Source organism: Prunus dulcis, chromosome 1 (assembly GCF_902201215.1).
Source record: "Prunus dulcis chromosome 1, ALMONDv2, whole genome shotgun sequence".
Lineage (NCBI taxonomy): Eukaryota > Viridiplantae > Streptophyta > Magnoliopsida > Rosales > Rosaceae > Prunus > Prunus dulcis.
In genome coordinates, this window is record NC_047650.1 from 20,856,682 (window position 1) to 20,881,227 (window position 24,546).

At 37.8% G+C, this 24,546-nt stretch overlaps 5 protein-coding genes across 7 annotated transcripts; 1 reads left to right on the top strand and 4 right to left on the bottom strand.

Annotated features, from left to right (window-relative positions):
• Positions 1-1,150: 1,150 nt before the first annotated feature.
• Positions 1,151-4,326, bottom strand: LOC117617776 (ranBP2-type zinc finger protein At1g67325). Of its 2 annotated transcripts, none has more exons than XM_034347335.1 (10): positions 4,190-4,326; positions 3,976-4,021; positions 3,608-3,723; positions 3,113-3,386; positions 2,830-2,900; positions 2,477-2,528; positions 2,267-2,376; positions 2,036-2,060; positions 1,768-1,919; positions 1,151-1,511 (listed from the first exon to the last, which is right to left on the bottom strand). In XM_034347335.1, the coding sequence occupies exons 1-10, from the start codon at positions 4,196-4,198 to the stop codon at positions 1,509-1,511; spliced, it is 858 nt and encodes a 285-aa protein (XP_034203226.1). In that variant the 5' UTR covers positions 4,199-4,326; the 3' UTR covers positions 1,151-1,508. The 2 variants fall into 2 exon arrangements, with proteins under 2 accessions (XP_034203226.1, XP_034203222.1); XM_034347331.1 differs by having other exon boundaries at positions 2,036-2,063; positions 4,190-4,308.
• A 2,596-nt stretch (positions 4,327-6,922) lies between these two features.
• On the bottom strand, positions 6,923-9,438 carry LOC117615911 (non-specific lipid transfer protein GPI-anchored 1). The gene is made up of 2 exons (XM_034345087.1): positions 8,810-9,438; positions 6,923-7,452 (listed from the first exon to the last, which is right to left on the bottom strand). Exons 1-2 carry the CDS (start codon positions 9,144-9,146, stop codon positions 7,226-7,228), a joined length of 564 nt encoding a protein of 187 aa, XP_034200978.1. The 5' UTR covers positions 9,147-9,438; the 3' UTR covers positions 6,923-7,225.
• Positions 9,439-10,647: 1,209 nt separating this feature from the next.
• LOC117616822 (probable methyltransferase At1g27930) lies at positions 10,648-12,032 on the top strand. Its single transcript, XM_034346251.1, has one exon. It carries the CDS (start codon positions 10,877-10,879, stop codon positions 11,729-11,731), a length of 855 nt encoding a protein of 284 aa, XP_034202142.1. The 5' UTR covers positions 10,648-10,876; the 3' UTR covers positions 11,732-12,032.
• A 5,831-nt stretch (positions 12,033-17,863) lies between these two features.
• Positions 17,864-19,954, bottom strand: LOC117615012. 2 transcript variants are annotated; one of them, XM_034343974.1, is made up of 4 exons: positions 19,765-19,954; positions 19,217-19,318; positions 18,996-19,106; positions 17,864-18,890 (listed from the first exon to the last, which is right to left on the bottom strand). In XM_034343974.1, the coding sequence occupies exons 2-4, from the start codon at positions 19,262-19,264 to the stop codon at positions 17,958-17,960; spliced, it is 1,092 nt and encodes a 363-aa protein (XP_034199865.1). In that variant the 5' UTR covers positions 19,265-19,318; positions 19,765-19,954; the 3' UTR covers positions 17,864-17,957. The 2 variants fall into 2 exon arrangements, with proteins under 2 accessions (XP_034199865.1, XP_034199864.1); XM_034343973.1 differs by lacking the exon at positions 19,765-19,954 and having other exon boundaries at positions 19,217-19,731.
• Positions 19,955-21,357: 1,403 nt separating this feature from the next.
• LOC117637839 lies at positions 21,358-24,514 on the bottom strand. Its single transcript, XM_034372880.1, has 5 exons — positions 24,164-24,514; positions 23,972-24,075; positions 23,711-23,824; positions 21,996-22,079; positions 21,358-21,822 (listed from the first exon to the last, which is right to left on the bottom strand). The coding sequence occupies exons 1-5, from the start codon at positions 24,417-24,419 to the stop codon at positions 21,766-21,768; spliced, it is 615 nt and encodes a 204-aa protein (XP_034228771.1). The 5' UTR covers positions 24,420-24,514; the 3' UTR covers positions 21,358-21,765.
• Between the last annotated feature and the right edge of the window lie 32 nt (positions 24,515-24,546).

The following is a 24,546-nucleotide window of genomic DNA, read 5'->3' on the forward strand; positions in this document are numbered from 1 at the left end:
CTATGTGGCGCCGACTCATGCTAAGGCGGCCACCAGCGTCTGCCCACACCACCTGTCAAGTCTGCAACTTCATCTTCCAACAACCAACTCCAACTCCTTGTGTGGAAAATAGTAAATGTAGATTGTAAAAATGAGCTCACCGCCATGAGAAAAAGCTTACCTGTCACCGGAATGTATCCCAGTATGTCTATATCTCCATTACATGAAATTTCTCCTCCCGCCCATTATGCCATTAAACCCCAAAAAGAAAGAGAAAAACAATATTGTGCCCAGCGCTATCCTATATTGTTAAGAGGAAAAACTACCTCATTCTTTTGTAAAAGTAACTATAAAAAATTGGGAAGAAATCGGCTTGGTTCATTTTAAGTTCAAAAAGATATAATAACAATGTCATTAGAGTATGCTAAGTTGGGGAAGAATTAGATCTGAAATCCGAATGTGAGGAATAACTAGGTGTTGTTAACTGTAAAGAACATCTACTTTGGGTGAATAGAATCACCTAATCCCTAATATTGTATGTAGCAAGAACCAATGCCTCCATAGCACAAAGATGCAACATATTTAAATAAACCAAAACCAGGAAATTTATCTCTCCTTTTTTTTTAAAATGATCCGGTATGCTAAAATTAATCAAATTTCACTCAGAATCTTCAGACTTGCACCAAAAGGAAGACCTATACGCAATAAAGGACCCCAATTTCTTTGTTGTATACGAGAAATCTATATTTTGTTGAGGCAACAAACACAGGGAAAGATGTATAATAGGGCACTCAACAGCCTGACAAGTAAGGCATGAAATCTAACGCTACCTCTCCGGAAAGACAAGCAAAATGCCTCTTGCTTAATTCTTTCGGGTCACGTTAATTTTAAGGCCACAAGACTAATGACGACTAATGATGTGAAACTACCAGGACACGAGGAATGGGCAACTCAAAAAAGAACTACATGCTCACCCCTTACAATCAACAAACCTTCTATCCCCAGTTCTAACACCATGAGACCTAATCAACCATACCTGGGGGCTTCATATGCTTCTAGCAGAAGCATCTGTTAAATCATAGATACTTCAATGACATAGAGACAATTTGACATCATATGAAAACCAGAAAAAAAAAAAAAAAAAAAAAAAAAAAAAAAAAAAAAAAAAAAAAAAAAAAAAAGCAGACTATAGTAACCTTTTTAGCCAACTGGTAACATATCTTACGCGGTAACATACCCACCAGAATAGATGAGTTGATTCCAAAAGTAAAGGGTCTAACTCATAGAAACCAGAACCAACCTGTAAAATCTTTGCCAGAAGGTACTGGCTGACACAAAATGCATTGTATGATCCACAAAGACCACAAATACCATACCAGTTAATACAACTTGACACAGATCATGAAAAGGTAGAGTAACTCGATAACCGCTGCAACATGACGACGACAAGACTGACTTTCAGACACCCATATTGAGCAATGCTGGATGACAACTCTGGACCTTCTCAACCCTCAAATATGTCCTAGTACTCACTGGAACAGTAGACAATTATAAATTAACCGGTGCACTGGATAAATACATAAAGAAAATTAAAGAGCTAGAATCAAAATCCATCTACAGTGAAAAAATAAATCAAGCATAGAGGGAAACCTTAGAAATTGATCCATTAACACATATTTCAGAAAATATTATGCATATCAAGTTTGTAACGTGTACACAAATCACCAAAAACAATGATGATTCCAAACAACCAATAGAGATCGAGAGCAAATTTCTAATACAACAAACCTGATCATTTTCATCCGGGGCAGGTGAAGGGGACTTCTTTGACTCGGCTGGTTTATCTGCTCCACAGTTCTGTCTGTTACACTTTGTTCTGAATGGATAGTTTATGTTATTACATTTCTCACACTTCCAGCTACCTTCTGGCATTTTTTGCTCTGGAAACCAAAATTGTTATTGAAGGTAAACACAAGGACAAAAAAGTTCAAAGATTGAAGAACAAACGAGGAAAAAGCCATCAATTAGGTGAAAATGAGGCATGGGATCAACTTACTAGAATTTTTGTCATTCTTTGCCGCCTGCTTTACAAGAGAATACATCCCATGTCAGAAAAATCATAAATATAGAAAATTCACCCGCAAGAAAGACATATAAATAAAACATACAGAAAAGAAAAGAAGACTCGCAAGAAAGACATATAAATAAAACATACAGAAAGAAATGAAGACTTACACATATGCATATGTATAGATACAGAGAGAGAGAGAGAGAGAGAGAGAGAGACCTGAGATCCAGGCTTTGGGGTATTGCACTTCCTCATGTTGCAAACAGTTCTAAATGAGAAGTTGATATTTCCACATTTTGGGCATGTCCAATCATTATCACGTGTAGCATCTAAATGTGCAATAAAATTGAACAATCAATGATCATTTAACTTAAGTGTTCCAAGATGTCCAAAATGATTTGATGTTCACAGGAAGACTAAATTACTAACCTGCGCCCTTCTTTTGAGATTTATCATCTGGATAGAATCCTGGCCTTGGCCCCTGCACAAGAAAATTATACATAAATTGTACAACATCCAAGGGCACGAATTCTGTAGCGAGTTCACACAAAAATTATGGATCCTGTGGACTCTGGAAGAATGATATAGGAAAATTTTCAGATCCCAGAGAATACCAAATATAGTAAAAGGATGGACGGCATTATAAAATAGCAATGGAAACTATATGTCAACAAATTGTTCCAGGGCTTGACGATGCCTAAATATAGAGCATGAAAATCCAAAAGCAAATGCATATGAGCTAGTACCTAATTCTAACAATAACAGTAGACTTTTGTACATACCATAGGACCAGGGCCCATGGGCAGACCCAGGCCATACCGTTCCATCATAGGGGGCATACCATACATTCCACCTGCGAGATTAGAGAATAACGAATGAAGAACCATAAGACACTAAAAACCTAAATGGAACCAACACAAGCAAGGTTACAGCAACATGGGAATATCACAGCACTGTAAATGGGAAAAAATTAATAAGAAAAGATTCAATGTACTAATATATCTATAACCCCAGCAAGGAAAAAAAATCAGAATCATCACAAAGGGATAAATGAACAAAGCATACCATTTCCAATCATGGATCCGCTAGAATAAGGTGTTGGTCCAGACAAATGCAGAGGTCTGTAGGGGCTGCCTGTAGACAGGCGGCTGCCGTAGTTGTAATGATATGCTGATCCCCCAGAAAATGGAACATCATAGGGTGGAATAGATGATCCATTGAAGAGAGAGGAACCATATGGTGGGACACCAAGATACATTGAAGAGGGTGCAGCAGAACCCACATAGGGAGCAGCAGATGAGTAACCTTGTGGGGCTTGGAAAGGCTTAGCAGCAGATTTCTGAAAAAGTACAAAACTTGATCTTGATATCTATATATAATAGAATTAAAATATCAATCCTCTAAACATAATATACAAATCTTGAAACCATCACATTCATAACCCTTGAAATAAAAACGGGATACTAACATGTCAACCAAAATTAACAAAAAAAATTATTGTAACCATCACACTCAGCAAAGTAACATCAGTGTTTAGGACAGTTGTGGTCGGACTCTTACTGAATTATGATCCGCTGGCCTTGGCTGAGTGCAATTACGCATATTGCAGGTCGTTCTAAAGGAAAAATTAACATTTCCACAACTAGGGCAGGTCCAATCATCTTCCCTTCTACTACCTACAAACACCACATATAAGAATAATGAACTCCAAAATCATAACATCGAAAATTATACACATGGACTAAATCCCTAAAATACACATTCAAAGCATAAGGAAGCAATACACGCATATATACATTCCAGATCTTCTACTTACATAAACTTTGAGGCTCACAGGCAAAAATTATAATGCCAACACCAAAGCCGAATCAAAGGGACCTCAATGCATGAAAAATTAAAATTATAATTATAATTATAAAAATGCATACCATCGGTTCTAGCACGCTTGGCTGCTGAAGAATTTCTGTTGTCAACCTGAACACCAAGAAATACGAAGCTTAAAGAAACCAACTTCGTCCGGTGCACTGAAAACCCTAACTATGGCTTCGTCGCCGTGATTTGGGGAAATCCCCAAATGTAAAAAGAGAGGGGTTGAGAGGAGAGGAGAAGCTCGATAAATTGAACGAAATGGAAGATGATTACCTGAGACATATCGGCGGCGAGATATTTGATTCGGATTCGAGTGCCAGGAGAATGCAATTTGCCCTACAACAGAAACGACGGTGGCGTTGGGAATTCTCGAGCCTCGAGTCTCGACTCTCGACAAAGATATTGTGAGGGTTTCTCTACGCGCACCGTTTCGCGTTATTACGTGTTGGATTGTGGGTACCGCTATGATGGACGGTCCAGATGAAACTGACTAGGATGACCATTGAAAAAGAGTAACGCGTCCACTTAAACATGTAGCATCTTGTGTTTTTTTTTTTTTTTTGGTCATAAACATGTAGCATCTTTTGGAGGAATTGGAGCCATTTTTCATTCCTCCAAATCACAATACATATGAAAATAAAATAAAAAATCATTAAAAAAATTAAAAGATTTATATCTCTAATCACATGTCAAATTTCAATTAACATGTAAATATAAATAGCTACGTTCTATTAGAAGCATTATATATAGGGGTGAGCACGGTTCCGTTTGGGCCGATTTTTGCCTCAAAAACCGAACTTTTGTACAAAAAAGGCAAACTTACCATTTTAGAGTATTTTTAAAGGAAATATTAAATTGTCATGTGGACATGAAATGATTAAAAATATATATAAAGTTAATTTAACTGAGTAGTCAAATTCATGAAAGATTTGAAGGCTAGAAAATATATGTAAAAAATAACATATCAAAAAATTTGATGTCAAATATTTTTTAATATTTTTTTAGTCATGTACGGATCCCACTATCATTTACTATATTTAAAAAAATTATGCATTATATGGGCTCCATTTGCTTTTTTAAATATAATAAAATAATAGAATATTTGGCATTTCGGGTTGAGTTAAATTTTTTACTATAACTGGGTTTAGTTCATGGGAAAAAAGGCTTGGGGATGAGAAATCAATTGTTTTCTCATGTTTTGAAAGTCGAGGCAAATGAAATGATTGCCTAGAACAGGGGAAAATAAGGAGGCACATGAAATGATTGCCTAGAATAGGGGAAAATAAGGGGTGAGAGGGAGAATGTAACCCTCCTCCCCTTTTGGGTTTCATTTTCCCTTCACATGGAAAACTTGGGGAAAATGGGCCATCATTAAATGCATATTTTTCATGACAATTTGATGCCATTAATAATTTAGAATTCCAATATAGCATTAAATGTATTCTTTTTTATTTCATATGAGTATAATTGAAAAATTAAACAAATTTTGTTTTACATTCTTACGCAAACCAAACATGGAAAATGAAATCAAGTGGTATTTTCTAGTACTTTCTCAGTGTTACCAAACATGGGAAATGAATCTTCCATTTCCCATCCCTTAGAGCACTTCCACTCGTGGAGGCCAGCATGGGCAGAAGGCCCCCCAGCCCCCAACAACCAACTCTAGCGGCGAAGGCCAGCCCGGGTAAGGAGTGGGCTCCATCAGCCTGGGTTTGCTTATGTCAGCATTACATCAGGGATCAATTTAAATACCAAAAAAAAAAAATTAATACCAACAAAATTTTTTTAAAATACAAAAGAAAAATTAGAATTACTTTAAAAAATAAACACCTAGCCATGTTCTTCACTTCTCACACCAAAACTCCACACAAATTCTTAGCTTATATCTCATGTGAATAGTGTTTGCCTTTACTTGCCATGGCAATTGGTGGAAAAGCAAAATAAAAAATGGTAGGGCATTCACTATTCACGTGAATAATATTTGTCGTTACTTGCCCTTGCCTTTTGCCATGACATCATGGGTTGAAATGCTCTTACAACATTTTCACCCATTTGTCATGGCAAAAAACAATGGTTGTTACTATTCACATTAATAGTGCTTGCCCTAGTAATTCTTTTGTTGGTTTTCTATCCATTTTCATGATAACCCAAAGGCAACAACTATTCACATGAGATATGAGTAGAGGAATTTGTATAGAGTTTTGGTGTGGGAAGTTAAGAATATGGCTAGGTATTTATAAATAAATACAAATTTGAAATTTTTGGTATTTTTTTCAGAATTTTTTTCGTTGTTTACGTCATAGCCATCATGCAACAGCTTGGGCTGTTCTTGACTTCAGGCTTGCCTGGGCTTGGTGGAGTCCACACCTTGCCTAGGCTGTTTTGTATCGCTGAAAACAGCTTTACAAGGCTAGGCCCCCTCTTGCTCAGACTGGGGGTGCAGTGAAATGCTCTTAAGAAAAGACATATGAAATTATTTCACATTAAAACTTTTATGTGAATCAAACGGGCCCTAAATGTCAAATTGCCACATGAACCATCAAATTCAAATTTAACACTTTGTATTTAATATTTCATTTGAATATGCACTTTGTATTTGATATTTTATTTGAAGATGCTTTTAACCAACTGACATAATCCACATGTTGTATAATTAAGGGTCGCAGGATCGCATCCCTTGCCCGAACGCCCAACCGACCAATAAATGCTAGTGCTCAGTTCTGTGTACTGGCTGATATGGTAGCAGCCCTGTTGAGTGTTGACTTTGACTGCAGGACTGCGGATTAATGGCACTAGTGCAATAGTAACAAGAACGCGGTAGAGAAACTTGAGGAAACGATTCAATTTTTTGGATTTTCACCATTTACTGTTCTGACTTTTAATTTAATATCCATGAAATCTAACCCCCCCCCGCGGCTCATGATCATGAGTAATAGTTTTGAATGAAGTTTTGAGTTGTAATTGGCTTCAATTATTGACTTTTCATGTCAAATTAGAAATGAGATATTCAATCAATATGGGTTCTTACAAAGTTTTTGTTGTACCTGTTCAAACTTTAGGAAGAACATGAGCAGGGAATACTGAAATACTGAACATTCTCAAGAATTATGAAGCTAAAATTTGAACACGAAACGCTTGGCATGAAGCTGACCAAGACGAAACACGGAGACCAAGACAAGGAAACAACACATTGCCTCAAAGGCAATCAAATGTTAAAAAGAGTCCTACGATTGCGCAAAAACAACCAAGAATTAAAGGACTTGATTACTCCACTACCCCTCAGCAGAGGACCTTCACACTCTCATATGCTTAAACAAACAGATTAGAGATTGATCCAACAACAGGGATTGTAAAGAAAATGATGGCCACAGCCGTTGCCATCAGACCGGCATGGTGGGGTCCGGGCTTGGTAATTCCACTAGAGTCGCCGGCCTTTTCTGGTGCTGATTTTCCGGCAGGTGCAGAAGGAGTTGGCGTTGAAGCAGTATTATTGAAGATAGCCGCCTCTGGTGAGCCAGCAGGTATGCCTAGAAGCTCTGGTGATTTAAAAAACAAAAGCACAATGCAAAGTCAATTAGCTGTGCTTAGCATGTGGAACTTCAATTAAAGATGCATCTATCAAAATATATAGCACATTGAATTGTAGAACATTAATGCACCTATACAAGGATAGTGACCACACATCAATCAAATGAGGTGATTCTATTGCAGGGTAAAAAGTTGACATTATAACCAATACAAGGGAAACCTATTTCCTATCATATATCTCAATCATTCATCTACATACATATATGTTAGTGCAGTAATCCTAATCAAATCATCAAATCAACATATTACATTTACGTACCACATTGTACACCGTCTTTCTACTAGAGATAGGACCCATAACCCATTATATGGGTGGACTTCATCTCTATTAGAAACGTAGATAATGTTGTATCCATAACATTACTCTTAACATTAAGAAAATGCTAGAGAGACCATGCGAGTGTGTCGACGATTCTTTTATTTTAACTTTAGGTCAGCATTTTCAATTCTCCCTTTAATAATGGTACATGCTAGCTAGGTGTCAATGTGATCCATCTTTCTGGTTGGGGGTTGGGGCAGTGGCTAGGTGTGGGGCAATTTAGGACACGTTAGGGTGTGATGTGAGTTAATCTGAGCCGAAGGTGTCAATTGCCTGCCCATGCAGCTCGGTTAGACATAAATGAAACATGTTTTAAGATTTTATACTTTGGTCGCAATTTTTTTCTTACCCAAAAAATTATAAAGAAAAGGGAAAAAAAAAACTCAATACTTGACAATGACCTCAAAGGAAAAGTGAAGGGTATATTTTTAACCCCGGTGATCTACAAAAATATATTTCGTCCAAAATTTTGAAAGGACTGTTGAGCATATAATATACAAAATATTTTATTACTACCCAATTTTACTATTAATTATCATGTCACTTTGTTTTGTTACCTTGATGAGGTCTTCGTCTTTTTTCCTTTTCTTAATTTATTTTTTTCTAAATTTTTCTTCTCTCTCTTCTCGTAAGACATTTACGTATATTTTCGCACTTTCCTACCTACACTTAAAATGGTGGCCGAAACCCTTTCACACCAACTGGAGACCCCAACTCCAATCTATCCACATCAGCATATTAAAACTCAACACAAATAATCTAAATAAACCCACGTAACATTAATTACTAAGTATAAATTAACTTCCAATTAGTTAGGGTTGCATGCAGCTTAAAACTATAATTAAGCACTTCTTCTGTCCTCCTTAGTTATGGTCTCCAAACTAGAACTAGAACATTAATTATTTTAACCTTAAAACGAAAAACGACACCGTCTTCAGTCACAAATGAAGAGGAGACAGAGAGACAGAGAGAGGACGTGTACTCACTAGGACAGTCGCTGGCGCTGGCGTTTTTCAAGCTGCATGCAGTGGGGAGCTGAAGCAACTTGGCCACCTGGATCCCCATCTTCTTGATCTCGTCGCTGCCGCTGTTGGCCTGCTGCATGACGTAGCACAAGCACTCCGGCTCGCTGTCCTTTATACCCTTCACCGACTCGCAGCACTCCTTCGTCGGCGTCTCCGCCTTCCCCGTAGCGTAGCTCAGGCACACCGCCACCTTCTGAAACTGGTTGCTGCACTTCTGCGCCACAGTCGCTTCCGCACTCGCCTCCCTCACCGAACCAACGATCAAAAACAACGCCACCACCAACATCTTCTTCATCATCTTCTTCAACAAGTAAGCTTGATATGAAATTTAGAAGGTATGATATAAAGAAGGGAAAACGAAAATCTATGGAGGGTTTGGACAGACTTCGACTCTATTTAGCCTTTAATTTATTGAAGGAGGGGAGATGGGTGTTGTGCGCTTTTAATTTGGGACGTACAGGTCAGCATCATGGAAGGAGGCTGTTTTTATGGGGATTTAAATGAAGGCCCGTCGGGGTAGTTGGGGTAGAGCAATTAAAGCCTCTGCAATGCATGCAGCTGATGTTGTTGTTGGATTTGTGTAATTGTATTTGTAGAAAAGAGGGAAAAAGAGAGACGGAAGAGATTAGCTTTGCTTTTAATGAAGGAAGTTGAGCTGTAGCGCACACAGGTGTCGTGCCCATTGGCCACGTGGCGGCTCCGTGAGGTGCGAGATTTAGGAAGATAGGATGGTTGGAGTTTTCTCCTTATCGGGAGTTGTATTTCGCAATCAACGGCTCAGATTGTGACCTGGTCTTGTGAGTGAGTGAGGCCATACTACAAACAATTAATGATTGTAATTCATGGGGCCAGACCCCCATCAAAACTCAACCTAAATTTGGGCATTTTCACATTATCTGTACCGTGGAAATGTCGTTTACCGTCTTTGAGGAAAAAAAAGTCGTAACCCAGGGTAAACTAAATACTTTATTTAATTTGTTGAGTGTTTGTCCCCAAATGGGAAGTAATAATAATTAAAAAATAGTTTCAATAATGAATGAGTTAACATATACTAATAACCTAACAATAACAAACACCGACACTTGTTTTTAAAGGTACAATGGTGGTGTTAGATTTTGGTAGGGCACTACCATTTCATCGCTTAGTGGATAGCGACAATTTGATTTCACAATACGCAATTGGAGGGCTTATAAGTACTGTAGTCGTTTTATGGGCCGGCCCTGAAAATATTGGATTAGACTTTGACTTGGGTCGTTTTATGGGCCGGCCCTGAAAATCTGAAAACCACCTTCCATTTTTTTGGGTCCGAAAAACCACCTTCCTTTTTTATTTTATTTGGTAAATGCGTATATATTACTTTCCATAATGGTATGAAATCCTTATCCTCTGCCACACTCATCTCTTTTCGCCTGCAAATTGATATTTGGCCTCAAACAACACAATAAAATTTGAAATTGAAGCAAAGGAAAGGAAAGTCCAAAACAAACTCAAAGAAGCAACATCATGAATTGAATAGGCAATACCAAGCCACCACAGTATCTAAAATTAAATCCCTTCCACAATTTAAGGAAAAATTCCCGGAAAAATTCCCACCAAAATCCGCCTGAATTTGAACTATACTTGCAGTAATAGCAGCACAGTATGGGGAGGGGATTAAGCAAGTCCACGTGCCCATTTCTGAGTCGCCATTTCAAAACTGATGATGGGAAAATATCAAAGCTTAGTCAACTTTTGCGCACCCAAAGCCAGACAAGTCAAGACATGTTTTAGTGCGAAAACGTGCATATCGTATTTCGCTAATGTAGAGCAGAGGTGTTGTCACTTTCAAACTCTTTGTCAAAATTAACCTTTGCCTCCTCTCTACGAGTCTCTCATTCCCATTCTCCGACTTTATATATCATAACCCAAACCCCCTCCTCAATCGCCAAATCCTAAATTCCAGTTTATTTACATTATTCGACACATTTTCCTTTCTTTTTCTTTTTTTATAATTAAATTATAAAAGTTATTGATAATATATTTTGAAACATGAAAGTTCGCAGTTCTTTGTCGGAGAGGCCCGGGTTCCTCGCCGTCGTTTTGCTTATCCTCATCGGCGTCGGGCTCTTCATCTGGAGTTTCAGCCGCGTTGGGACCTCCATGCTTTGCTCGCTGGCGGGCCCCACATTTCTCCTCGCCGTAGACGAGAACTACTCGCCTACGGGGATCCAGCTCCAAGCCATTCTCCACTACGCCACGTCGCGCCAGACCCCGCAGCAATCGCGCGGCGAGATCGGCGTCTCCTTCGAGGTCCTCAAGGCTCGCGCGCCGTGCAACTTCCTCGTGTTCGGTCTCGGCTTCGACTCGCAAATGTGGGCGTCGTTCAATCCACGTGGCACGACGCTGTTCCTCGAGGAGGACCCCAAGTGGGTCCAGACCGTCCTCAAGGACGCGCCGCATCTCCGGGCGCAGACGGTGCGCTACCGCACGCACCTCAAGGAAGCGGACGATCTCCTCTCCTCGTACCGATCCGAACCGTCGTGTTCTCCGTCCGAGGCGGTCCTGCGTGGCAACGCGCAGTGCAGGCTGGCGCTGAACAACCTGCCGGACGAGGTGTACGAGAGGGAGTGGGACCTGATCATGATCGACGCGCCGCGCGGGTACTTCCCCGAGGCGCCGGGGCGGATGGCTGCTATATTCTCGGCAGCTGTGATGGCGAGGAGAAGGCAGGGATCTGGTGTGACGCACGTGTTCCTGCACGATGTGAATCGGAGGGTGGAGAAGGTGTATGCGGACGAGTTCCTGTGCAGGAAGTACTTGGTTAAGGCCGTGGGGAGGCTCTGGCACTTTGAGATTCCCTCCGCCGCTAACGCGACGGAAATTGACGGCGCACGCTTTTGCTAACACGCGGCGCAGGCAAAACGGTTTACAGTATTGGGTGCTCAATTTTTTTTCTTTTATTTTAATTTTATTTTACCTTTTTTATTATAAAAATTATAAAGCGGTTTACAGTATGATAATGGACAGTTCATTCATAACCGTACTACTCTGAGGGATTATGTAAAACCGATGAAATGATTCGTAGTGGGCCTCTAAGGCTATCTCCAATCATGTAAGGGATAAACTTAAATTTTCATGTGCATGCCACATGTAGAAGAGTTGATTTTTATTTTAGAGATATAAAAGAGTTGATAAATGTACAAAATTTAATCCCATGTATAACATAACATAATAAATGCACATTTTGGAATGGTTAAATGTCTTGAAGGTTAGGTTTTGTTAGGCCCAACAGTGACCTGCCCCAAAAGCGGAACTTGGTCAATTTGAGCCCAGCTATGTGCTAGTGGGGTGGTATAATTTGACATTCGTTGTTACTTTTAATCATCTCATCAAAACTAATTATTCTCATTACCCCACTAGGAATAGGAATACGACTTGTAGTGCTTTTTTAACTGATACAAAATTAAAACTCTTCACTACTTAGGGGATAAAAAAAATCTAGTTTCAGCGTCCCAACTAATAATGTTATGTCACGTGAAAGTGTTATCACGTGTATCATAGTATTATTGGTCGGGTACAACAAAATAGTGTTTTTTATTGTTTCATGAAAGTATTTTTGAATACGCGAGCTAAAAAAACGTGGGTGCACAGTGTTGTGGAACACTATAGAAGCCTAAACAAAGAAGAATTTGGTGTTTGTTTTCATATTAGATTACTCAAACTAAACACATGACAAAGCTTATAAACCCGTCGTGGGTGCTCCAAAACTTTCCATGTGATAGATAGATCTAAGTTATCTTTTTTGTTCTTGTTCTTTGCTTGAATTAAGTTGGATTGTTTTTGAGAAGTTGGGTTGTCTTAAGTGTTTGACCGGGTTTCATGTCTTGGAATTTGACTAAAGGTTTTTCTTTTATCAAAGCCTAACAATTTTAGGAAAACAACTAGATAAAATAGAAATAAAATTTGATAAAATTCTTACCCAAGAAGTGAACCCCAAACCTACGAAAGAAAAACCTTTAGTCAAATTCCAAGACTTAAAACCTGGTCAAACACTTCAGACAACCCCCACAATAAAGAAAATAGAAGACATGCTTGAACAATTGACACCAATCAAAGAAAAACCCACTAAACCAGAGTCATCCACAACCCTTAAGGTCATCCAAGTAAACCCAATAGATACAGAGTCAAGCCCTGACATTGACACTGATTCTAGTAATATATCAAAAATAGAAAACGCATTTAACAATTTAAAACTCAGTAGACTAAGGAGTAAAATAAATCCCACTAGTTTAACAAAGAACTGGTATCCTAAGCCAACTACCCCAGATATCTAGTTTGAAGAAAGAAATTTTCAAAGCCAATTCTGAGTCTCTTCTGATAAACTTTATGAGCGGAATCTTGATGGCATGTCTGAACAAGAAATTATGAATAAATTGCAGCACATGTCTATGGTCGCCAATAGTTACATCACTAATCACAACCTTAGACAGTTAGAAATAGAGCCCCTTTTAGAAACAGGATTCACAGGAACTTTACGTTCTTGGTGGGATAAACATCTCACAGAATAGTCAAAACGACAAATAGTACATGCAGTAAAACTAAATGAAGGTGGATTCCCTATATTTGATGAAAATGTCAATATGGGAATTGAAGATGGAGTCAATACCTTATTATACACAATAATTGAACATTTCATAGGTACACCTAGTAACACTATAGCTAGAATTCATGATCATCTTAGCAACCTTAGATGTCCCAAGTTGAGTGATTTCAGATGGTACAAAGATGTATTTATATCTAGAGTCATGCTAAGAGATGACAGTAATCAACCATTTTGGAAAGAAAAATTCATTAACGGTCTTCCCAATCTTTTCGCACACAAAATACAAGTGCTTATAAGTAATGATCAGGGTCACATAGATTTCGATAGTTTAACTTATGGAAATATTATTAGTACAATTAACCAAGTAGGAATGAAAATGTGCGTTGACATGAAAATAGGTAAACAAATTCAGTCAGAAAGAAATTCAGCTAAATATGAATTAGGAGATTTCTGTGAACAATATGGTTTAGCATCTATTCCTCCGTCTAGAAAAGTTAAGCATAAGAATTATGACCAAAACAGTCGAACAAGACGTTACACTAAAAAACGACAATCCTTCAAAAATGATAATGAATTTTATAGTAAAAACAAGTTTAACCCAAAGGGAAAAAATTGGTCAAAAGTACCCAAAAAATATAGAAAAGACAAATTTAAAAAGAACACCGACAAAAGAAAAGTTGAGTGCTAGAAATGTAAAAAACATGGTCATTATGCTAATGAATGTAAAGTAAAAGACACAATCAAGCAATTAAAAATCATAGATGAAGAAAAAGCCCAATTAATTAAAGTTTTAGAATTAAGAAACTCTGAGTCTAGTGGAATTGAGACCCCGGTAACAAGCTCAATAGACTATAGTTCCACATATTCCCAATCAAGTTCCCCAAAAATCCAATTCGGTTGTAAGGATAATTGTTGTAATGTCTTAACTAAGTCAATAAAAGTCCTTACAAAACAAGAAGAGCAAGAAGAATTATTAATTGATTTAATTAGTTAAGTAGAAAATTCAAAATTAAAATCAGATTATTTAAAGAAATTAAAAAAAGTCATTGGTCAGGAAGAAACGAGTCAACACATTCCCCCACAAATAAGTCTAAATACTAGCTTAGAACAATTCAACAAAAGAACAGAAGTCACTTTACAAGATTTACAACTTGAAGTAAAAACCATAAAAAAGGAAATCGCTGTGTTAAAACTGTTCAACCGACAATTACAAAGTGATAATATTGAAATCAAACAAGACTTGATTAATCTACTAGAAAAAATAAAACCTAACAACAACGGTAAAAGACAGTTTGAAGACCAATCTGAAGATGAAAATGAACATTCAAGTACCGACAAAGCTATTAATTTGCTTCTCAGTGTCAAGGCTTGACTCTGTTGTAACATCCCGCATCGATCAACGGAGATGGGGTGATGTGCCTTATACGTACATACCCGCCTACATCTAGCATGAGGCCTTTTGGGAACTCATTGGCTTCGGAGTCATGGGAACTCCGAAGTTAAGCGAGTTGGGCTAGAGTAATCCCAGAATGGGTGACTCACTGGGAAATTGCTCGTAAGTTTCAAGAAACAAAACCGTGAGGGCCGAGAGGGGGGCCCAAAGCGGACAATATCGTGCTAAAGCGGAGCCAATCCTGGGATGTGACATCTGTATCTATTGGGTTGACTTGGATGACCTTAAGGGTTGAGGATGACTCTGGTTTAGTGGGTTTTTCTTTGACTGGTGTCAATTGTTCAAGCATTTCTTCTATTTTCTTCATTGTGGGGGTTGTCTTAAGTGTTTGACCGAGTTTTAGGTCTTGGAATTTGACTAAAGGTTTTTCTTTCGTAGGTTTGGGGTTCACTTCTTGGGTAAGAATTTTATCAAATTTTGTTTCTATTTTATCTAGTTGTTTTCCTAAAATTATTAGGCTTTGATTTGTATAATTATTTTGCTCAACCAATTTTTTATCATTTTGTTCAGGGATTTTAAAGGGACTAGCAGTGATTTTAGCATTTTTATGATTAATTATAATTGTTTCTACTGGTGGATAACTAGTTATGACTTCTGTGTTGTCTTCTTTTTTTCACTTTTCTTGTGTTAAAGTACTTATTTCTTTCTTTTGCTGATAAAGATTTTCAACAAAACCAAGAAAGAATATTTTAGACTTAGTTTGCAACATGTAAGTTTTCCATTCATTAAAAATTTGATGTCTTTGTTCTTTACTTGGATAGGTTGTTCTATATCTATTGCGTCTTTCAATATTTTCTTTTGACTCGAGATGTTTATCAAGAGTTTTCCAATGTATTTTAAATTTCTTATTTAGGGTCCTTAATTGGTTATCTACTGGGATGGCTTCGGCTTCGAAATTTGTTTGCATAAGAGAGTTTGGTCCTTCATTTTCTTCGATTGGTTTTTTATTGTAACATGGGTGACTAACTTGAGAGCTTTTCCTAAGTGATGCTAGCTTCAAGTCGATTAGGGTTTTTTCTAATTCTAAATCTCTTTCTAGAGTAAAGGAGGAAGCTGCGAAAGAATGTCTAGCAGGAGTATGTTTAAAGGATTGACTAGGTGTTGGGAGCTGTTGTATCTGTATTGAGGACTTGTGGGTCTGATTTCCAAAATTTATTTTTACTGTACCATTTATGCTGAATAGGAGCGGGTTGACTTTTTGTTGCTAGTGTCCAATCTAGGAGTAGAGTTACTTCTGACCACTTAATTGCATGGGGGACTATTATGTTAGCATCAGCTTTACTAATTTGGATAAGCAAGGTTTGGTCTTTTGGGCTTTTATTTAGAGATTGGAAATTCATATTAGTTCCTGTGACTTTATAATAAATTCTATAGACTAGGGCTAGAGGCTGAGTACCTGGCAAGACTTTATATCCTGAAGTTTTAATGTTTAATGTCAAAGTCTTTAATATGTGGGGATCACTAAGGCTTACTGTGAAGTCTAGGGAACAGTCAAAATGAATTGGACCATTAAACAGACTCGACTCTATGATTCCTAGAGTACTATCACTAAAATTGGTGAATCTTCCATCACGTAGGCAAAGTAAAATGAAGGCATTTAGTCCTAATCGAGTGAGAGGTTTTACTGCTACTTGAACTAGGCCAATGTGAAGGAAATTATTTCCATCTCTCTTATATTTCTTTATTGAATCAAGATTAAGTAATTGACAAGTTTCGTGTTCTTTACTTAAGGCATAGACTTGCTCAACTGTTTTGACATGGGTTGTACTTTTGAAGGAGGAAAGTGACCATCTTTTCTTCTAAATTTATGTACTAGGGACTTTGGGGATATTCCAGTCTTTGTAATCAATTTCACTATTAGTTTCATATTCTATTTGTTCTTCATTTACTATTTCTGGGAGTTTACTAGTATTGGTTTTGGAACTGCTACTGTTATAAAAGTTTGATCTAAACATCGACTCATCAAAGCAAGCTTACTGGTTCTTCACTTTTGGGTGAGAAGAAAACCTGAAATTCTACTGTAGACTCAAGGCTACCTGAAAACCTAGGAACTCTCTTTCTCTCCGCTAATGCCTTACCTAAGTCTTGTTGTTTGGAATCTAGGACTTATTGTTTGGGTTGGAAGAGAGTGACAGACAAACTGGTAATCTTTGAAATAACAGTATGAACTTACAGATGAACTTCTAACTCATAGGGGAAGCTACCAGCCACTTGGGCGAAATGAGAAGCAAATTTAGAATGACTCTTCAACACTTATAGCTCTGATATCAAGAAGGGAGTAGTGCCAGTAAGGGAGTAATGCATAAATGAAAATAATGCTTAAATGAGAGAACTTACAGAAAATTTTGACTGAAAGATTTTATTGATAGAAAGTAGCACTCATATTTTACAGAAAATCTTGACTGAAAGATTTTATTGATAGAAGTAGCACTCATATTTTACAAGTAGAGCTTTCATATATATATGGTCCCCTTCTACTGAGGGATTCATCAAATAATTTTATTTGAAGGACACCATATAGGGTCCCTTACTATTTTTTTTTTCAAAGATCCAAACCATCTATTTTTTAAGTCTATATTCATAGATCATCCTTGCAAAAAATTAGACAAATAGGAAACACTAGATGACTAGAGCCCTATAAATACATGACTATATTCAACACACAAGTTATTTCGAAATCCATTTTCTGCCCAAAAAACCCTACACTCTCTCTCTCTCGCCGCCGCCCCTCTCTCCATATTTTCCCATCACGGCTCCAACCACCAAATACGACTCCAGCCACCCAGTTCTCACCCTAGAGAAAACTCCGTACCATTTTTTAGCTATTATTTCTCCTTGATACAATCGAACTAACTTAGGCATTAGAAGGCCTTTGACGTGTGGTCTTTTACTCTAGTTTAATTTTACAAGGATCAAGGAAGAGAGAAAAATAAGTTTAAAGGGCGAATGGCGAAGGATTTTCAATACAATCCCATAACCAGGAGGCAAATAGAGTTCACATAAATAATAAGAAGAAGAAAAAAAAAGTTACACATTTATTATCAGTAAAGTAGAAGCAATATGAGGAAGCCAAGCTAGGCTGTATGTGACATAGTATCAAATGTTTTTCTCCTAACCAAGAGGCAAGTGATGCTGGATGGCTGGGTGTGTGTATTGTTAAGGGTGCATAGAACAAAATCAGGGCGGTACAGAGCAAGCGTTAACCGATCCTCCCCCAAAACCAAACCAGTTGCATCAAGCAAAACATGCCATGAGTTTCTGTGTGCTTCTGAGATCCAATGCATGGAGTATTTAGTCCCATTCACAGTGGCTGGATAGGAAAACAGTCCCTTTGGACTGTGCTTGCACTTTCTTCTGAAGTACTGGCTAAGTTGTGATCCTTTGATCCTCAAATCCAACCACGTTTCTGGTGCTGATATGATCCTTGTTTCTTTGTTGGAGGCAAATTCCCTTATGGCATCAGTCTCGTCACTGACAATGGTCATATAGTGATTTCCTCTGAAGAAAGGGTAACTCTCACCAATCATCACCATAGCATCTTTGTAATTGGCCATGAACAGGACTAAATAGTCCTCCTCTTGCAACCCACATTGCTTCAAGGCTCTATTGCTAGCTTGGACCTCAGGAATGGAGACAAAATTGCCTTGGAATGAAGATTTCTTGGTCAGGATATCAAGCAGTCTTGAAGGCTCCATTTGGGTCCTGTCAAGATCAGAGTGAGTGGTGCTAAATGGGGAAAGCTCTTTTGGTGTCACACTCTTGGGTGACTTGAGCTTCTCTTGGGGTGTTGTTGCTGAAGATTCTTCATTGATGGAAAGATTATCAATTTCTAGTTTTTCCACCTCTTCCACTAGACCATTGCAGTATTGTGGGTACTTTGCAAAGATGTATTGCTGAACATAAAGCATCTCACTTGGTGTTATTGGACCTGACCATCTTAGATCAAGGCCTCTGAGTGAGGATATGGCTTCTGCTATCAAGTGAGCAGGAAACATAGTATGTGCCTTCTGTAAATCAAACAAGTTTTAACAGAAAACTAAATCAATATGAAAATTTGGTGGAAACCCATAAAAGATATTGTACCAATTAGTCATATAATTGGACTAACTGACCTTGATCACCATGCTGCTTGGCCTTCCATCTTTCTTTGGACTTCCATCTTGAGTTGGTGATTTTGGTAAAGAACCAGAAGCCAGTTCTTGGATTTCACCATTTACTATATCCTAAACAGTAGCAAAGTGGAAATTTACAGATCAAAATTTCAGCAGTAAATTTTAAGTAAGTTACAGAGGAAACTTTTTCTTTCTGGGATCACAAACAGAAGATCATGTACCTTAAGTTTGCCATTCATGATGTCCTTTTCTTGTATGTTTCTGCCCATTCTGCCTCTTGTCCTTCCTTCGAAACCAGGAGGACTAAACTAGGGCCAAATATACTGCAAACCACAACTAGCAAAGAAATCAGAAGCAAGAGAAAAGGCAAGAGGGCAGAGGAAATAGAAATTGAGAACCACAAGCGTAGTTGTGAAGACAAGTCTTTGTTATATGAACATTATATGCTGCAGGGTTGGGATCAAATTGAATATTAAAGTAAACCATATATATTCAAGACAGAGAGAAATGCCACCAAGTGATGAAAGCAACACCCACACACAACAGTGGTGTAGTTTATTGGATTATAATCACCATGGTTAGCTCAGCAAACTGTAATTATTATGGTTAAATTACACACACGTCTAGAACTCCATCAAGATTCAAAATTCACTCCTTTCTGGGTAACAAAAAGTCCAGTTTTTTCAGTCAAACTAGAATTAACAAAGTAGGCATCCAAATGATGGTTGGGGTTTTGGATTTTAAACTTGTCTGTCAGTGAAAAACTGACCTTTAAAGATTTGCATTCACCGAAATGCCTGCGTGACTGCATCTATCAATCTGAGTTGTAGCAAATAAAGATAATAAAAAGTTGGAGACTGCGAAATGGCAACAACCAGCGTATATATTATTATTTTCAAAAAGAAAAAGATGCTGCTATGCCATGTCTTAGGTCATCAAGGGTGTATTATATATGGAGAAGATGGTGACTTATGGAGGGCTTGGCATGCATTCAGACATACACAATGCATTACAAGGTGAGGAAGTTGGAATCTTTTCAAACTGACAGGGACTGGTTTTGAACCAATAATAAATAAATGATAAGGTGGGATAAAATTATGTGAGGGCCTTTGGATATTTCACAGGTAGAGGGCAAGTAGTCTTAGGGTTTGTTTTCTTTTATGGGGGGGAGGAGGGGCGGGAAATCATGTAACAGTTTTCCTAAGCGGGATTAGTTTATATGTCTAATGATGTGGATTTAAGTATGATTGTCAGTATAATACTTTAATTTATTCCAAACCACTGTTAAGAAAAATTAAAAATAAAATGTCCCCGACGTGCACATCCAAGAACCATTACAAGCATATGCTTCATTATGTAAATTAGTTGATCTTTTTAAGAACGGTAACCATGTTCGATTAGTTTGATAATCATAATTATTCAAGTAAAAGTTCATGTATTATGTATAATCCTTGCCATTTCTCCTTTGAGCCTACTTTTGAAGCAAAGGATTCATATGTTTGCATTAACCTATTTGGAATTTTGCTCAAATGGGATGTCGGCAGCATCTCTAACTAAAACATCATTGCTCTATTAATATGATTTTCTTTTTTTGGACAGACGTGATGAGCATGACGAATTAATGGTCTGCCTTGCATTATTGAGATTTTCTCAAATGGCATCCCAGAGGTATTCATAAGTAAGACATTAGCACTTGATTAGTAAAATGATTACTAACTGAATCAGATGCTTAGGGCTAGTTTGGCATTGCTGTGCTGTGAAAATAATCATTATCAGATTTGTTGTGAGAGAAAAGAGTATGGCTTTTGGTAAACTTTTTGTTAAAAGTGTTGTTGGTACTAATTCCCGTACAATCAGAAAGTGATTCCAGCATAATCATTAAACCTAGCGCCTCTTCGAAACTAATTTCTGCATAATCAGAAAATGAAAACACCTCATTAGATGCTTTCCTTATAGCTTTTTCTCATAACAATTTTTAACAATAAGTGATTTTCTTATAATTTACCAAACGGACTGAGCTTCTCAAATTTTTTTAAAAATCACTTATCACCCTAAATAAGCAATGCGAAACGGGTACTTAGTATCACCCTAAATAAGATAAACCCCTTTCAAAGCAAGGTTAACCCAAGATTAGGATCCTCAATCCATTTAAGTTGGAGCAAAGTCATAGTTATGTGGACATTAGGGAACATACAAGCGGCAAACCAGATTTCCTAAACAAATATCATAGAACAGAAAATTACGACTAAAATTGACTCATATCTGTAGACTTCTGAAACCGACATTTAAAGAAGAAATGCCCCCTAGAGTTTAAAGATTCTATAATTAGAAAACACCTAAAATGTTCTGCAAGGGTCTCTAATAGCCAGCAAAAGAAGGTTTTATTGTAATTTTTTTTTGCCATGAAACAATCAATCACTTTAATGCCTGCTTAGTTACGAGCCCACGCTAACAAAGCCAAAAGCATTTGTAACTCGACCTTCCATAAAAATCAGTAACATATAATAAAAGCATAAAATTGACATTAAAATAATAGAGACTGATAAATGCCTGCCTACTTTCTGAATTATACCTAAATACATTCTGAGCAAGCAGATGGATAGACTTTGAACCAGCATTGCCAGAGACTGCTCAGCCCATTAACATCATGAATTAGCCGAAATCCAAAAGAGCACAAACCAGACTAAATTGGATGGCAACAGTGGGACTAGGGATGGCCCTAGAAAATCGGCACTCTGTACAAAAGTAAAAACAAAATGGGAGTATCAAGCTACAAAAAGTATTTCATCCGATCATCTCTTCTCATGGCGTTGTACACAGCTTGGACCTGGAAGTCACAACAAAACTCCGTGTTAACAAATATTTTCTCCAGTGTCAGTGGATTGAAAAACAAATTGTAAATTTTACCATCAACTACATGGAGATTTTTTCCATCATAGTTATAGAGAAATAATATTAACAAATTCATTGTGGGAGAGTGCGAGGAGGGGAGAGGAAGACCTGTTCACTAGAAATGACTTGAACAGGTCCAATGTTTACAGATACATATTTGCCCCTTGATGATACCTTCTGCCTCACATGACCCTGTCATAAAGCACAATAGCAAACTCCATCAAACTTTTGCATTTATTATTTGTGAGTTGATTGAATTCATCCACTTGAAAGATTAGACGTCATCAGCAAATATATCAACAATCACAATTTCAAAAATGACTATAATTCAAAAGGGACAACAAAAAAGATGGAAGCACAAAGATTGCCGTTAGATGTTGCATCATCCTGCCACTTTCTACAGCAGCCTTTGGGAGTAAATGAATTTCATCATACGGTAGGTCTAGATTTAAAACAAATATCAACTCTTGATTACTACTGGAAACATGATTCATGACCAAGCCCAGAAGCAAAGATTCCCAGTACTTAGTGTTCAATGTCAAAAATGTTTCTTAGATAGAAAATTATGGCATTAATTGATCTCAATTTGCTGCTTTCAAATTAGGCTCAACAGTCTAAACTGCAAAGTGCATTCCCATAGGCCCGCATTTTGCTGCGGCCTAGAGTAGTTATTCCTGTTTCTGAATCAAATTCAACCAGTGGGAACACTGAACTATGGTCAAATTCAACTATTAGTCGTTTCCATATGGTTGGTTCCATGTAACCCTAATAAGTTCACATCAAGAGCCAATTTCAGTTATTAGCACCAAGGACAAGATGTAAACCCCATTTTTCTGGCCAACAGTGCTATCCACCTCACTTACTAGTTAATAAAGCATTGGCAAGTATCTACCACACTCAATATAGAAGTTCACTAGTTCCTTTTATCACATATGCAGCCTACCCAACTCCTTGCAGTGCCAATTCAAATTCAAACCTAGAATTAGTTGAAGATTTTTCTTACACGTTTCATGCTCTTATGCACCTTCTCACTCCTCTTCAGGAGGTTTGAACTTGCAGGATACTTCTGAGTGGCAACTCCATAAACCATTAGTTTTCCTTCATGATTACTGGTCAAAGCTACTCCTAGTTTAATAACTGCTTCACATGTTTAGGATACCCTATTCCTCAGCCTATCCATCTATATCTCAAATATCCAACAGTGATACCTACTTTGGTTGGAAACATAATGTGTTGTACAAGAACAAAGGGCACGAGGGACATGGTAGAAGACATCACTATGAAGATCTCCCCTTGCCCCCAATGAATAACAAATTATTTAAACGTACTATGTAATTTCAAGGACTTACGCAGAGGTTTAAGAAACAACTCAATTGCACCACAATTTTGCTTATAAGGTATGAATTTAACATTGTAATGATTTGTCCCTACACCTCTGGATGGCTATCATAATTCACTTCTATCAGTCTGCAAATTCACATACTTGAGAATTGAACCCTGAAATTAAATGGCACTTGCCAATTTCTGTTCACCTCCTATTAAACTACTCTGCGTTAGTGAGCATCAACACATTCAATGAAATTCTATCTACAAAAATTCGACCTAGAATGAAAACAAAGCCCACACAAGAGTATGGGATTTGATGGTATGCTTTCAAAAATTCTATCACGTAAAACATAATGCTTGCAAAAAAAAAAAAGCACTGGACCAATTCATAAATATATTTATTTATCGAAGAAATTGAAAATGATGGGCATGATGAGCACGCACGCGCGCGCGCGCGCACACACACACACACACACACTGTGTGTAAGTATGTATACCTCAGGAACAGGTTGTTGAATTACGGATTCGACAGCAACAACCATAGCTTGCACAAAATCATCCCCTCCAGTTCCAATCGCTGTAAACCCTCTAACAGTTGGGTACGAATTTACCTTAAAAATACAAAATTTACACCATTTATGAACACAAGCTCCTCAAAAATACTAAATAACTTAATCCTTAACCTTAAAAATATAAAATGGGCTGTTAAATCAAACCTAAGGAAAGCAAAACAAATAAATGGCTTTATATTATTATACCTTCTGGTCCAAGGCGAGCCATTCATTCGTAGAATCATCTGTCACCGTACCTCCAATCACCACATTCGTGGTTTGCCCAACTCTCCCTTCCGTTTTAGACACCTCTATATCCATTACCAATAACGAGTGAAAAAATATTATTTTTTAAAAAACATAGTATAAAATTAAACAAAAAAGTTTCAGAGACGAAACCTGAAATTGCTTTCAAAACAGCCTCTTGGGGCGGGCCTTGTTCGTCCTCAGACAAAGACAACGCGTTTTCGTTGTGGGAGCAGTTGAGGTGCGTCCGTTTGGCGAAGTGGAAACCCCGGGTCCTGAACTGCCCACTCAGCCTGGGAGAGGGGAACCCGTGGGTCCTGAATGAAGCGGAGGCGGAGCTCCGAGTGAGATGAACGGGTCGACACGCTTCTATTAACAGAGCGGAACGCAACGCAGTCCTGCACGCCATTTCTGGTCCCTCTTTTTTGATTCCGAGAAGAAGGTTGTGTTTCTTTTTCTTCTGTCCTCTACTCGCCTTTCTCTAAATTCGTTTCTTTTCTTCCCAAAAGATAAATACAGGAGATTTTTTAATTATA

Excerpts from the sequence above, each read along its gene's own strand:
- LOC117637839 (XM_034372880.1), bottom strand. The coding sequence starts at position 24,419 with ATGGCGTGCAGGACTGCGTTGCGTTCCGCTCTGTTAATAGAAGCGTGT. Across the intron at positions 24,076-24,163 it reads TGTTTTGAAAGCAATTTCAG|AGGTGTCTAAAACGGAAGGG; the intron begins GTTTCGTCTCTG and ends TAATGGATATAG. Across the intron at positions 22,080-23,710 it reads TTCAACAACCTGTTCCTGAG|GGTCATGTGAGGCAGAAGGT; the intron begins GTATACATACTT and ends GCTTTATGACAG.
- LOC117617776 (XM_034347331.1), bottom strand. Across the intron at positions 3,724-3,975 it reads CAAGCGTGCTAGAACCGATG|GTAGTAGAAGGGAAGATGAT; the intron begins GTATGCATTTTT and ends TGGTGTTTGTAG. Across the intron at positions 2,064-2,266 it reads CCCCAAAGCCTGGATCTCAG|CAGGCGGCAAAGAATGACAA; the intron begins GTCTCTCTCTCT and ends TCTCTTGTAAAG.
- LOC117615911 (XM_034345087.1), bottom strand. The coding sequence starts at position 9,146 with ATGATGAAGAAGATGTTGGTGGTGGCGTTGTTTTTGATCGTTGGTTCG. Across the intron at positions 7,453-8,809 it reads CAGCGCCAGCGACTGTCCTA|AGCTTCTAGGCATACCTGCT; the intron begins GTGAGTACACGT and ends TTAAATCACCAG.
- LOC117616822 (XM_034346251.1), top strand. The coding sequence starts at position 10,877 with ATGAAAGTTCGCAGTTCTTTGTCGGAGAGGCCCGGGTTCCTCGCCGTC.
- LOC117615012 (XM_034343974.1), bottom strand. The coding sequence starts at position 19,264 with ATGGGCAGAAACATACAAGAAAAGGACATCATGAATGGCAAACTTAAG. Across the intron at positions 19,107-19,216 it reads TCATGAATGGCAAACTTAAG|GATATAGTAAATGGTGAAAT; the intron begins GTACATGATCTT and ends GCTACTGTTTAG. Across the intron at positions 18,891-18,995 it reads CAAGCAGCATGGTGATCAAG|AAGGCACATACTATGTTTCC; the intron begins GTCAGTTAGTCC and ends TTTGATTTACAG.